At 37.4% G+C, this 14,392-nt stretch overlaps 1 protein-coding gene across 4 annotated transcripts in view; it reads right to left on the reverse strand.

Annotated features, from left to right (window-relative positions):
• TOM1L1 (target of myb1 like 1 membrane trafficking protein) overlaps window positions 1-14,392 on the reverse strand; it is a 49,241-nt gene that overhangs the window by 1,739 nt on the left and 33,110 nt on the right. For 3 of the 4 annotated variants that reach the window (XM_077852665.1, XM_077852667.1, XM_077852668.1), the window contains 6 exons: window positions 14,079-14,196; window positions 13,133-13,229; window positions 6,432-6,480; window positions 4,311-4,416; window positions 3,724-3,805; window positions 443-505 (listed from right to left, as the gene is read on the reverse strand). In XM_077852665.1, coding sequence (XP_077708791.1) covers window positions 451-505; window positions 3,724-3,805; window positions 4,311-4,416; window positions 6,432-6,480; window positions 13,133-13,229; window positions 14,079-14,196 — 507 coding nt within the window. In that variant the 3' untranslated portion in view covers window positions 443-450. The remainder of the gene's footprint in view (window positions 1-442; window positions 506-3,723; window positions 3,806-4,310; window positions 4,417-6,431; window positions 6,481-13,132; window positions 13,230-14,078; window positions 14,197-14,392) is intronic. The other variant, XM_077852666.1, reaches the window with a different exon arrangement.

Below are 14,392 nucleotides of genomic sequence, written 5' to 3' on the forward strand. Positions count from 1 at the left end.
ACCTCTGCATCTTTCTCTTGAATAAATAAATAAAATCTTAAAAAAAAAGTAAGTAAAATGGGATGACTAACTCAGCAAATAGGAAGAATCCAGGTACATCTGGATGAGCAATGAGTGGGCTCTACCAGTTACGAGGTATTAACTTTACATAAAAGATAAATGTCTATTTCAGTGCTAAGACCTTTCTAATGATCATTATTTTTGTTCATATTAATATTTCTGTACTATAAACCAACTTATACATTCCAAAGATTATTTTTAGCTAATAAGCTCACAGAGATTACATTTCATTACAATTTGAGTAAAATCTTAGTACACAAGTTTCTCCCAAAGGCTCAGACTCAAATGGCCTTTATAAAATGTAAATCCTAAGTACAGAAAGTGACAATTACACTGAAATTCTATAGGATGGGAAATGTAAGTTATAGAAGTTGAAGTCTACCTCAACAGTCACTGATTTTGAGCTCCTTTCTGGTGTTGAACATCAATTTCTTCATAAACCGCTCTGAAACAAATCATGGCAAGATATATATATCAGTTTTAAAGTATACTATTTAGCTTTTAACTGCTAATACCTTAACAAAGAATCTGGTGCCATTTTGGGTATTCAGGCTATATCAGTGAATAAAAACAGATCTCTGTCCTTGAAGCTTACAGTATAGTTTTCTTAGAGCCTAATGTTGTAATTCCCATGCATCTTTCTTATAAATATGTATCTCATAGAACCAATTCATTCTACTGTGACTTCATGAAAAATGTGGCTCAAATTTGGATAGTTTGCTTTCTACTTTACAAAAAACAGAAATTGTTCAGTTTTTCTAGGTTTCAAAACATTTAAAAATATTAACACTGTACCTTATTTGACCTAGGTTATTACAGTCTAAACTTCTGAGCCTCCTTTGGCTAATAACTGTCATCTTTGTACCTCATTTATAGTAATTTTTTTATGGCATCATTCAGGTCTTCATATATGTTTTACATAGGCCTGTAGCTAAGAAAACTTCTATATGTACAAATGCATCATTCATACAGTATAGCAAAAATATGGCTAGAGGAAAAAAAAAATCTAGAAGAAAATCATAGCGCTATGAAGCCATGGTCCCCAATGTAATGAGGCCCCAGGATGGTCCAGAAATTTTAATGTGTTTCCACAAAGCTATTTCAACTTCCTTCACTTCTCAAATCTCTGGTCCTCCTCCTCTCACCACTCTTGGTCAGAAACCTCACTTCTAAATAAGTTAAATGCTTTAATTTATTAAATGGAAACTTCATCTCCCTATCACGAAATCTTCAAATCTGCCTTCATCTGTACCCCATCTGCTTCTGTGATCCTATCTATCCCTGGCTTTTCACACGTTACCCACTTAGTCCTCTTCCTTTTTGAACCTCTGGCCTCCCTGTCTATTAGATCCTACCCATCAGCATTCACAAATGATCCACGGCATCTTCTTTTTTCTAAAACAAGGCAGTCCTTAATCCCCTGTCTACTTGGAGTGAAACTCAGTAACCTCTAGCTACCAAGCTACCTCGCACCATCCCTTCATGTGGAAGTTTCTACAATCATCATCCCTACTTCCTCTCCCCTTTAACACACTAAAATCTGGCTTCTGTCTCCATCAATCTAGCAAAACAGCTTTTACACCAAGGATTTCCTGTTTCTTAATTCATTAACTAGATTGCAGTCAGTTGTCCTGTCTTCTCAGCCATGGTTCATCATAGTTGTGCACTCCCCTCTAGTTTCCAAGCTGCAATTTCACATCTAAAAGGGTTCCCTGTTCTATTTGCTCTTGGCTTTGACTTCTCCATTTCCTTGAATGTGCCCAAACTCTCTCTACTTAGCATCTTTGTACCTATTGTTATTTATAGCATGGATTCCGACTTGTCACCTCACTAATAATTGCACGTCTCAGCCTTAATGTCACTTCCTTAAGCTTTCTCTAGCCCTCATTTAAATTAGCTTCATGGCACCATGTTCTTTCATACCATTAACATAAACTGTAAATACATATTTGCCTGATTTCCTTTTTTAAAAAGTAGGCTTGGAGCTCAACATGGGGCTTGAACTAATGACCCTGACATTAAGACCTGAATGGAGATCAAGAGTCAGACACTTAACTGACTGAGCCACCCAGGTGCCCCACGATTTCTTTTCCACACTAGATTTAACCTCCATGAGGATGGGGAGAATGTCTCTTGCTCAACATTATAAATTAGGCACCAGTCACTGTCCCTGGCACACAGTTTTCAAGTATTTGCCAAATGAATCGTGTATATAGATGTATACAACTTCATAAATACCATACTTGTCCTGCTAGAACAGAAATTCTTAACCTAGGGTTCATGGACAACTAGTGATGTGAAAATTCCAGAGCTTTTTCTATAAAATGTGGTTTTCCTTAGGGAGAAGTTCCCCGTATTTCAGATGACTTTCAGAGAAGGAAAACAATGTAAGAAAAGTAAGAAAATTCTCTACAATGGTAGAGAATTCCAAAGATCTACCTCTAGCTTCTCTACTCTCTCTCTCACATTTAGTATCTGTTGCACTGTCCTATCTACTTACAACAATTTCCTATTTAACTGGAATATAATAAAATCTGCCTCTTTGGATGCTATTTGATTTCTAATTCCTTAGCCCACTAATACATTCAGTGATTCTTTATCAAGCAGGATGACCTACAGAAATTCTGCATCTTACATTAGAAAAAATTTAATGAACTCCTAAGTCTGTTAAAATTTATAAATTATTCCAAAATGGGTCACTATATTTAAAACCAGGGGTTAAAACCTCAAATGCTTAACACATGCCAGGCAGATCAAATAAATGGAGCTAGAGGGCCAGTTGGGGCTTGGTGAGCTGCAGAGCATACCTTGTCTTAATGAGGCAGCTACTACTCAGTCCTAAACAATTGTAGCATATAAAAATGCAGGCCTGGCATTGCCACAGTATCAAAAGAATCCAGAAGTTTAGAATTTTTTTTTAAATAATACCCCAGTTTTTAATTTTTGGCAATTAATTTTTAAATGCACAGTTTAAACCCCACATAGGTCAAACAAAACACAGCTGTAAGCAAGAGACTGCCTAAAGGCTGCCAGTTTCTAAACAATGGTTTTTATAAACTTGTTTTAATCCTTTTTAACAATTTTGAGGGTAATCGTCAAACTATATTAAAGCTAAAAGCTAATGAGCCTATTGTTGCATAAATATTTATATACACTGACCAATATGAAATCATAAAATAGTGCTCTAAAGATTTCAAGTTAAAAAGGACACGTTTACACTAATGCTTTATTACTCTTTTTTAAGCATGTTGTTGACATACGTAGTGACGACTAATTTTTTTTGTGATTAGTAGTTCAAGAACAGAATAATTCCTCAATATGGTATTACTTTTATCAGCAGTCTGAATAGAGTGTCCTTCTCAAGCTGGAGAGAACCTGACTTTCTTCTCCCAAGGCATCTACAAGGAACCCGTTAATGTACATGATGGTTCCGGTTATTTCTTAATGTGCAGCCCCAGCATTTTTATTTTTTAGTCATAAGGCTGAGCACGATAAGACCATTAAGAGCAATGGCCTCCATAAAGCCTCATAAGTCATTTTTAATAAGGTCATCAATTTCTGCCTAGACCTAAACAAAATGAAATGCATAACCAAGCCCTGTTAGCTCTGGTACCAAAGGGAACCAAGACGAAAAATAAATTAATCATTTTGTAAATGACTTACTCTGTAGTGACAGCAGGAGCTAAGGGATCAAACTCCATTACCTCGTAGTAATTGGGTGGCTGGAGATCATTCTTTGTCATTGCTTTAGGCCAAAAAAACAAAAAAGAAAACAAAAAACAAAAAACAACATACCACACCAACCAGTGAATACACATTGTGCTTTTCAAGAACACATGCACAATTAATATTCTCTTTATGATTTAGACTTCAAACATAAGATGCTAAGAAACTTTGACAACCAGAAATAAATACAATGGATAATCTTTTTTTTTTTTTTTTTTACAGTTGATATTCTAATACTACTCCCACATGCAACAAATCTATATAGAACAAAAGAACTTCCAAACTTCAGCTAAAGGTTCATTTACCTCACCATTCCAAATACAACATTCAGCACAACACAAGCATTTTTATTATTCAATGTTGGTCATAATGGTATCTGCCATGAATTTACAGAGCTTAAAACGGCACATGAAGTCCTCATTTTTCCTTTCTGTATACCTATTTTTAATCAGCAGTAAATCTCTGTCAGACTCCTATATTCCCACAAGTTTCCTTATTCAATGCAAATAACAGATCTCAAGTACCTGGATGATTGCTGGGTAAGGAAGGCAGTCTCTGGCTTGATGGTGTTGCCGAAATGTTCTGCAGACTAACTGGTTGTAGCAATACTGAATTTGAATATTCTGAAAGCTGAAGAAAGCATAGCATAATGTTCAAATAAAAATTCTACATTAAGCTTTTCTTTTGTTAATATTTAGATTCCCAGGCTTCTTGAATAGTAACACTATTCAAGAACCATATACTCCCAACTGGACAAGAATTAGAAATTATGAACTATTACTTTTTTAGGTAATAACCATTTTCTCTCTGGTTCCATGCCCACTGCACCTCATTTCCCATATAAGGTGGGAAATTAACATGTTGCTTTAGAAAAGAAAAAAGCAGACATGTATGGCTCAGTCTAGATTCTGTTGTTTCACATGGACTAAAAAATCTCAGCCTCAAACAGGAAAATCTTAACCCTACAGAAAGGCATAAGAGGACAGTATCAAATCAGGACTGATAAAGATTAAAATCAGAAATCTCTCTTCTTGTAAACTTCCTCATTCATTTCACAACTATGTTTGGGGACCTACTAGATGCCAGGCACAGTAAACAAAACAGGCTGAATCCTTGTTCCCTTGGAGCAATCAACAAATGTAAATAGATGTCAGATAACAAGTACTCAAAATGAAACAAAATAAAGCAACAGGGTAAGAGAAGAAAGGCCAGGTAGATGGGGTGGGCTACTGCTCTGATAATAGTGGTCAGGGAATGCCTGACTGTTGGGAACATTTGAGCAGAGCCCTGGCCAAAGTGGGTGCTATGAGTACCTGAGGGACACAAGGTCATCACTGAAGCAAAGGCGACCAGTGTGTGGTTGGAGCAGAGTGAATCAAGGAAGAGAGGTTAAGGTTGGAGAGATAATGGCAGTGGTGAGATCAGCATTTCAGGTTTTTAAAGAGTAAAACATAAGAAGAAAATCAGGTGGATTTGAACAGTTAAGTAATGTAGGACTTTACTTTTTTTCTCCCCAAGATTGCTGTGGTTTGGGAACAGATTATATGATGGGGATGAGGGTGGAAATGGAGGTGAAGGCGGAAGCAGGGTAACCCTTAGGAGGCCACTGCAATAACCATCTGATGGCTTGGACTGGCATGCAGAAGTGGAGGCAGTGAGAAGTGGCTATATGATAGGTATACTGTGAAGGGCAAAGGTGAAAAGGTAGAGGTCAAGCACTGTTTTGCAAGGTTTTGACTTAACTGAAATAATAGAGGGATCCTTTACTGAAGTGGGGAAGACGGCAGGAAGAACAAGTGGAGAGCCAGGACTGGGAAGAAAGCAGAAAGAGATTATGCTGAGGGTGGATTTGTGAGTTCTGAGTTTAGGGGAGGGGTATGGGCTGGAGATGCCAATTTTAAATTGTCAGAATCTGAATAGCATTTTAAGATATGAGACCAAAAGACTGGAAGAATGAATGCAGAAAGAGAAGTTGGAAGCCTTGGGACACCTGGGTGGCTCAGTGGTTGAGTGTCTGCCTTTGGCTCAGGGCGTGATCCCGGGTTCTGGGTTTCGAGTCAGGCTCCATGCGAGTAGCCTGCTTCTCCCTCTGCCTATGTCTCTGCCTCTCTCTCTCTGTGTCTCTCATGAATAAATAAATACAATCTTAAAAAAAAAAAAAAAGTTGGAAGCTTAAACTGTGGGGTCTGCAATACTAAAAGGCAAGCAGAGGAGTGGAGGCCACCAAAGGAGATGGAGAAGTGGAATTCAGACAAGAGAAAAGTGAGTGGTGTCTGAAAGCCACATGTACGCAAAAGGAGGAAGTGAGTGACTCTATCACCTGCTGCTGATAGGTAAGATGAGGACTGAAAACTGCAGAACTAGATCTGGTAATAATGAGGTCACTGGAGACCTCAGAGGGGTGGGAATGAGAGCCTCCTGAAGTCCACTAAAGGAATTTTGATCCTTTAACAAAAGTTAAGATTCAATTTGTCTATTTTGAAAGACTAAAAGGAAGATAAAGAGAGATCCTAACAAGGACTGAATCACACGTTACAGAACATATAACAAAACAATGAACAGGAGATTTAACAACCAGGAATTTCCTCTCAGCTATGATAATCCACTGACTAGGCGTGCTGCCCAGGAAGGGCTGCTCTACTTACATTTTCATGTGGAGGACTTGTGATGTTTTGGCTGGTCCTTTGGGCAAACCTAGGAAAGTAGGATAAGACAGCATGATTACCCTACAGTGAGAATACAAATGCAAAAAGATGACTTCCTACACACAAAACCTAAAGCGTACCTTCAGGCTGCAATGATAAATTAATTTTATATAACAATAGCCTTCTGGTGTCCATGCCCACCAGCTTTTGGTGCCCAAATACCAAAGAGAATAAAGACAAAGCACTATCCCCGGCACTGGTAGCCTTGAGATCCTGAAGTATACATAATAAACCAGTGAGAACAAGCCTTCGGTTCTTCCATCAGAGTGGCTACCACACCATCATATCCTGAAGGAGGAGAAGCAATCCAGAATAGAGGTTAGGAAGGGTCCTGGTTCTTCAGGAGATAGAACACACACCCTTTGCCCTATCTCTCCCACTGAAGGCAATTATAAAACCTGGATAGGATGCATGAGGCAAATGTTTGAGGGCTAAAGAATGAATAGTTACTGGATGACTGGGAAATAAGACTGCAATGTGAGTATCACCAAATCATTGGTGAACTTACCTTTTCTCCCCCCTCCCTCTTGTATTCCCAAACCTGAATGCAATGCAGCCTAAAACCCAAGAGTAGGCAGTGAGGACGATTCCAGGAGAAGCCCTTTTGTTCTCCTCACTCAAGAAGCAGGAAAGAGAAGTCCTAATGCTCAGAGGTAGAGTGGAAATACCTTATCCCCCCCCCTTTTTTTTTTTTTTAGTTTCTCTTCTCTCAACCTCTAAACCTGAGGCAATCCCAAAGTGGCTGCAATGAGAGTAGAAGCAACAGGAACCTGTAGAGGTTTGTTCATCTGAGGGGACCCTTCCTCTCCAACAAGGTAACTGTGATTCCTAAGGACAGGGCAAACTCTTATTGTTTTTGTTTTGTCCTTTCTGTCCTGCCATTTGGTCCCAGACACAAGCACAGTCAAGGAAATGCATGGCATATAGTAGGGTAACTGAATCTCTAGCTGTCTGACTCAAAAAGGTAAATCCTAGAAAAGGAAAGCACCAGAGAAATCACAAAGCAGGAGAAATTTGGAAAAAATCAAAGTTGTTTATAAGATACTGGGCTTACTTCTTGACCTGTGCCTCTGTGGATTTGATCCTAGTGGGGATGCAGAAGATGTTGAAAACTGAACACATAGTCATCCAGATCTCAGGGTGGCATACACAAGACAGATCTGAATAGCACCACAGAGGCTTTGAAAATATAACTATGCTGGAACCAGTGACCTCTATATTACCAAATCTAGCACAGAATGCGGCAGATTGAAGATGTGGCATGAACATAAGGAGGCTGTTTGCCTTCCAAAGTCAAAATGGTACCATCCTCAACAGGATTTGAATAAAAGCAAGTGTACCATGACATTAAAAATGCTCAAGATACAATCCAAAATTATGAGGCAGGTGAAGAACTGGGAAAATTTCAACAGGCAAAAAAGAAAAGGCAATCAAGAAGATTCAGATGTTAAAATTATCTCAGATTTTAAAGCAGCTATTACACAAGTGCTTCAACAAACTGTGAACACTCATGAAAAAATGGAAAAATAGTTGCTTCAAAGAAAAATAAGATACAAAGAACAGTAATTTTAGAATACAAAAATACAATAACTGAAATTTTAAAAAATTTACAGAATGAGCTCCATAGCAAAATGGGGATGAAAGAGGAAATAGGCAGCAAACTTGAATTTTAAGTCAATAGAAATGATCCCATCTAAAAAGAAAAAGAGTGCTAAAGTAATGAAAGGAACTCTACGGATTTACAAGACAATGATACCAGGTCTAACATTTGTGTCATCAAAAGTCTCAGAGGGACAGTATAACATGTAGTTTCTAAGAAATATTTGAAAAACTATAAGGCTGAAAACCACAAATTTGGTGAAAGACATAAACCCACAGATTCAGGAAATGCAGTGCAGTGGGTTGAATGGTGCCCTCACCCACAAAAAGTAGTCCTTGTCCTAATTCCTGGAACATGTGCATGTGACTTTATTTGGAAAAAGTGTCTTTTCAGATGTAATTAAGTTAAGGATCCTAATATGATGATATCATCCTATTTTACTTGAATGGGCTTTAAATCCAATGACAAGTGATCTTAAAGAGAAAACCAGAGGGAGATTTGAAACACACAGAGGAGAGAAAACATGAAGTAGAGGCAGAAAGTCAGGTGATGTGGGCCAAACCAAGGAAGCCAAAAAATGCCTAGTCGTCAGAATCTGGAAGAGACAAAGAATGGCTTCTCCTGTAAAGCCCTGCAGGGAGTGTGGCTCTGCTGCATTTCAGATTTCTAGCCTCCAGGACTATGAGAAAATCAATTCCTGTGGTTTTAAACCACTCAGTTTATTGTGCGTTTTTTGATGGCAACCACAGGAAACAAATTCAGCAAATCCCAAACAGAATAAACCAAAAGAAATCCATGCCCAGACATGTCATAATCAAACTGTTCAAAATCAGGAAAAAAGAAATTCATGAAAGCATAGCATAGAGAAAACAACATGTTATCTATAGGAGAACAGTGGCACAAACGGATATAGACTTCCCTTTCTTAGGCCAGAAAGGGGGGGGGGGGAGTAACGTTTAAAAACAAAGAAAAAAAATCATCAACCCAAAATTCTACAGCCATTGCAAACATCCCTCAGGAACAAAGATGAAATAAAGATATTCTCACATGAAGTAAAAGGAGATTTTTTCAGTGCCAATAAACCTGATCTAAAAAAATTTCTAAGGAAATTCTTCAGAGAGAAGGGAAATCCTACAAAAAAGCAAAGATCAACAGAAATCGCAAATACTGGGTAAATCCTCTTCTTGAGTTCTTTAAAATACATTTGAGGGTTGCACACAGAGATTATAACATCGTCTTGTTTTTTTTTTCCTAATGTAGACACATATAAATAACTACAATATAAAGGGAGGATCTCTAAATTTTCTACATTTTACTTTAAATGGTACAATAGTGGTTGTAAGTAGACTGAATTATGTACATTGCAATCCTTAGAGCAACCAGTCCTTTCCCCCCTCATAATATAAACTACATGGTTACAGTCACCCTTGCGGTAGATAAGATGGACCACTGAAAACATTCAAACAATCCAAGACTGAAGTAAGGAGGAAACTGAAAAAAAAGAAAACCAACAAAGAGAACAAATAAATTATATAAATGATAACCTAAATCCAAACATAATGACATTAAATGGTCTAAATATACCAATTAAAGGCAGAAATTATGAGGATACATAAAAATGCATGACCCAACTATATGCTATCTATAAAAAAAGACACTTTGAATATTTTTATATAGTTAAAAGTAAAAAGATGGAAAACAATATACCATGTAAACACTAATCAAAAGAAAGCTAGAACAGCTATATTCATATCAAAGTAGATCTCAGGGCAAAAAAAATCTCAGGGGATGAACAGGGAACTATACCTAATGCTTTTAAGGGTCAATTCACCAAGACAAAATAACACTGAATGCACATGCGCTTAAATTTTATATAACTTTTTCTAGAAATAGGACACACTGTATAATTCTATTTAGATGCCATTCTTGAAAAGACAAACTGCAGTACCAGAGAATAGATTAGTGGTTGCTGGGTGTGTGTGTTTGGGGGGTGAGTGTGAGAGGGTATGACTATAAAGGAATACTACAAAGGAGTTTTTGGGGTGATGAACTATCCTGTACCCTGTGGTGGTGGTTACATGAATCTATACATATGTTAAAATTCATAGGACTGCACACCAAAGAAAAACAATTTTAAGTAGACTGAATTTTACTTTACAGAAATTATTTAAATAAAATAAAACACAGGGGAAAAAAAGGCACTGAAATCAGACACACTTCATTTGAATCCTACTAGTTAGGCAACACCTTTGGGCAGGTTAATCTTCCTCTACCTTGGTTTCTTCACTTGTGAAGAAGTGAGAATGATGACATATCTACCTCCCAAGCCTACTGGGAGCACTAGTAAGGAATTAGTAAATATGTCTTATTCTTTTTGGCCTGTTGCCTGATAGTAAGTGGACTATAAATATGACTTATTACTCTTCATTCCATAATCATTGTTTTTAAAGATTCCTTTCTATTATGAATAATTCTATCACTCATTTGTTCTGTGATGGTGAATAAACACAGAGGAGTAGAAAATTCTCAAGATTCTAAGACATTTTTGATGGATGATTTTACCTTTCCTATGTAATCTCTGGCATAGGATTTAACCCAGAATACATGCTAAGGCAACTTTAGTGCTTCAGTTCCTGACACTGTAAAAGCTGGTCTAACTATAGTTTCACTCAGGTATAAGCTCTTTTGAAAATCAGAAAACAGATACAAAAGTCTCAGCCTAGAAAACAAAATACTGATATTACATGTTATCTTTTATTCCAGTGAGTCCCAAGAGTTGTAGTTACTTTTGATATCTGGATGTTGAGTGGACAACCATTATAGGGTTTCTAATATATGATCAGCAAAGTACTGCTTTATGATTCTCCTGGGATGCTTTTTAAAACTAAAGAGTCCTACTACTGAGTCAGAATTTCTGAGGGCCAGCAATTTTACTTTTTAATGATCCCCCAAGTGATTTTTATGCACACTCAAGTATGAGATTCTTGATGTTACAGATTAAAATAAGCAGCTCTTAGCTAGGATTTGATCTTTTTATAAGCTTTCTAGAGACATTTTTGTAACGGGATTTCACCTAGTCACCCCTTTCTCACTACCTAATACAGTTTGCAGCATAAAGGAAACAGAATCAGTTAGTTTAGATCACAGTATTTACTAAGCAACTTTCTGGAAATTTGCCCACAGCACTGTACATTACTTGCATCACAGTCAAGGCCAGAGGTACCGACCCAATTAGTCATTCGTGACACAGCCACTGACACTATTCTTTCCCAACACATGATGCTTTCCTCGTCATCTTCTTTCATTTCTATTTCTTCCCAGTTTGATTTTCCTTTCTCATTTCCCTCCCTCTGCCCCCTACCACCCCCTAAACACCAAAAGTAGAAAAGTAATATAGTGATTGGATACACTGGGTAAAAAAAAAACACTGGCAACTCTAAAAATAAATCTAAATCCACTGATGTAAAACATATGTATTTTTATCAAGATATGCAAGATAGTCCAGTGAGAAAATAAAGCAAAGTTCAGAAGAGTATGTACAGTATGCTGCATTTAATAAAGGAGAAAAAAACATATTCATTATTTACCTAAAGACACTTTGGAAGGTCAAATAAGAAAATGACTACCAGGATAGGAGCAGGATATGACATCAGGGGAGAGGGAACAGGAAGCATGGAGTAGGGTTAGATCAAGTCCTATCCTTGTATATCTTTTTATATCCTTTTGATACCTGAATCAAGGAAATGCATCATCTATTACCTAAAATATATACATTTAAAAAGGGAAGAAAACAGCCTCTTATGTACAGAAAATCCAACCTCTGGTTTTGTTTTTTTGTTTGTTTTTGTTTTTGTTTTTCTGTATCTACTCTATCCTGCTTCTTCTTGACCTTAAGGGAATCGTGCCTTTTTTAGTTTCCTCTGCAAACTTTTGTTTCTTTACACAAAGAGGCAAATGTTTATATTATTTCCTACCTCCTCGTGCAAATGTCAGATAGTATCCACACATGACTTTGCACATATTTTCACTTCATAATATCCTGGTGACTGTCCCTCAAAGAGAGTCTACTTTTGTGCCCTAGCTGTATGGTAATACATTGGGTAGATATTTAGGCCACAACTGATGCATGTTTGAGTCATTTCCAGTTACTAGCTGTGCCCAAATGTTGTCAAGAATAATCTTGTAAACATCTCATCTTGCAGAAACGAGTATGAATTCCTAGAAATGAGATGGTGAGTTCAAAAGTAAATGCATTTATAATTGTGATTGATATTGCCACTTGCCCCTCATAAGAACTGCATAATTTTGTGATAGGATCTGTCTTTCCATAGCCAATAAAGCATGTTAACAAAGATTCAGACTCTTACCAATCTGCAAGGTTAAAAACAGAAAGTCTTTGTAGTTTAATTTATATTGCTGTAAGTATTAATAAGGTTGAGCATCATTGCATCTGTTTGTGGGCCATTTGTAAATCTCTTTTTAGTGAACTATCAGTTCATTTGACCTGGTAACTTCATAGCTGTATAAACTAATCTTAGCCTTTTCTCCTGTAAAATGGGAATAATGATGACAGCATAGGTCCAATAGTTTCTGCAAGATTAAATGGAATAAACAAACATAGCTTAGCAAAGTGGCTGGTACATGGCAAGTGCCCCATAACTGGTGTGGCCATTATTTGTTTTAACTCCCTTGTCATTTGAATTTCCCTTATTCTTCCCCCATCTCCTGTTACCACTGAAAAATAACAGAAACAGTTTATGGAAGGCTTATCACCTACTGAGTACTGTATTAAGAGGTACATACAGCACCTCAAAGCATCTTTGCAAGAATCCTAGAAAGTATTCTCAGAAGAAAAATGAAGGCTCACATTCATGAAGTTTCTCATCCAAGGTCATGCAGCTGGTTGAACGCAGAGCTGAGATTCTAACTTGGGACTGCCCGACTCTTAAGTCTCTACTTTTCCTCTTCTGTTATGCTTTCTTATATATGAGGAATCAGAATGAGATGGTATTATCTTTGGAGTATTACTGGACATACTTACAGGGGTGTTTCTGTATTTTCCAAGGCTAGCAAATCCACCTGTGGATGAAGACTAGGTTTCAAGTTGTTTGTTCTAACAGGACCTGGAGAGCTGAAATCTAGAACACAAAACGGACTTGTTTGGCTTTAAAACATTGTCATTCAGTTGTTCTGTTTGATTTTCCACAATAAAAACAAAAACAAAACATATTTCTGCCACCATAAAATCATTCACTCTAACAGAAATTAAAGGACAGTTAATGGTAACTGGAAAGAGAAATGCTGCCACAAAGAGAGGATACTGTGAAGTTAACAAATGTTATTATATTGGGTTTTCTAAAATCCCAAACTGAGCTAGAATGGAAGGGATTTTGTGTCTTGTTGAGTACAAAAGTAAAAAATTAGGGCATAAATGGAGCTCTACCCTCTCCTCCCCAAGATCTCAACCTCCTATAATCCTACGTGAGACACTCCAAAGTAGGAAAGTCTCAAAGTTTGGGTAGCTAAAAGGTTGAAAAGGGGATTTTGAAGACTTCTACCTCAAAAGCCTGAGTTTTTTTCCTCTGCACATTTCACCACCATATAGCTCAGTCCTCCTAATTCCTGACTTTATTGCATCAAATACTCCCTTACTTAATGCTGTAGCATAGCAGAGAAATCCAAAGGTCATATAGTGTGTGACTCAGAGTAGTTTTAAGTTTGGTCATGAAGTTGAACTATCTCTATAAAAGCAGGCCAGGTGAATTCAACGAATTCCAGGGACTTAATCCTCCCCACCCCTGCCAATACATCCCGTTGCTGAGTTTGACCCAACCATTTGCCAAGAAATAGCTATATCTCTTAATACAGTTCTCTGATATTTAAACTGACTTCAATCCTTCTCAGGTTGCATTTAATCATGAAACCAAGCAGAACTGTTCCACATCAAGCTCTTCTGCTGGTCTTAAAAGGCTCATGTGCTTATTTACTTAAGTCTGAAAGCTGAGCATTCATGGTGGTGAGTTCTCCCAGACTAGCCCTGGGCATTGGTGGACTGGGCCTTAGGTCTAAAAGATCACAGGATGGGGCAGAAGGTTCACTGGAAGTCTGAAAGCAAAGCAAACAAAAACACAATTCAGAAAAAATGTGTTAGGTAATTTATCATCGCTTTCTCCCTAGAGACTTTTTTTTTTTTTTAAAGGAAAATCCTATTTGGATGTATCTCAAAGGAGAACGCTTTATTCAATAGGCAACACTCATACGAATCCCATCTCACCATCTACATGAGTAGCTGATTAGACAA

This window comes from Canis aureus, chromosome 16, assembly GCF_053574225.1.
Source record: "Canis aureus isolate CA01 chromosome 16, VMU_Caureus_v.1.0, whole genome shotgun sequence".
In the NCBI taxonomy this organism is placed as follows: Eukaryota; Metazoa; Chordata; class Mammalia; order Carnivora; family Canidae; genus Canis; species Canis aureus.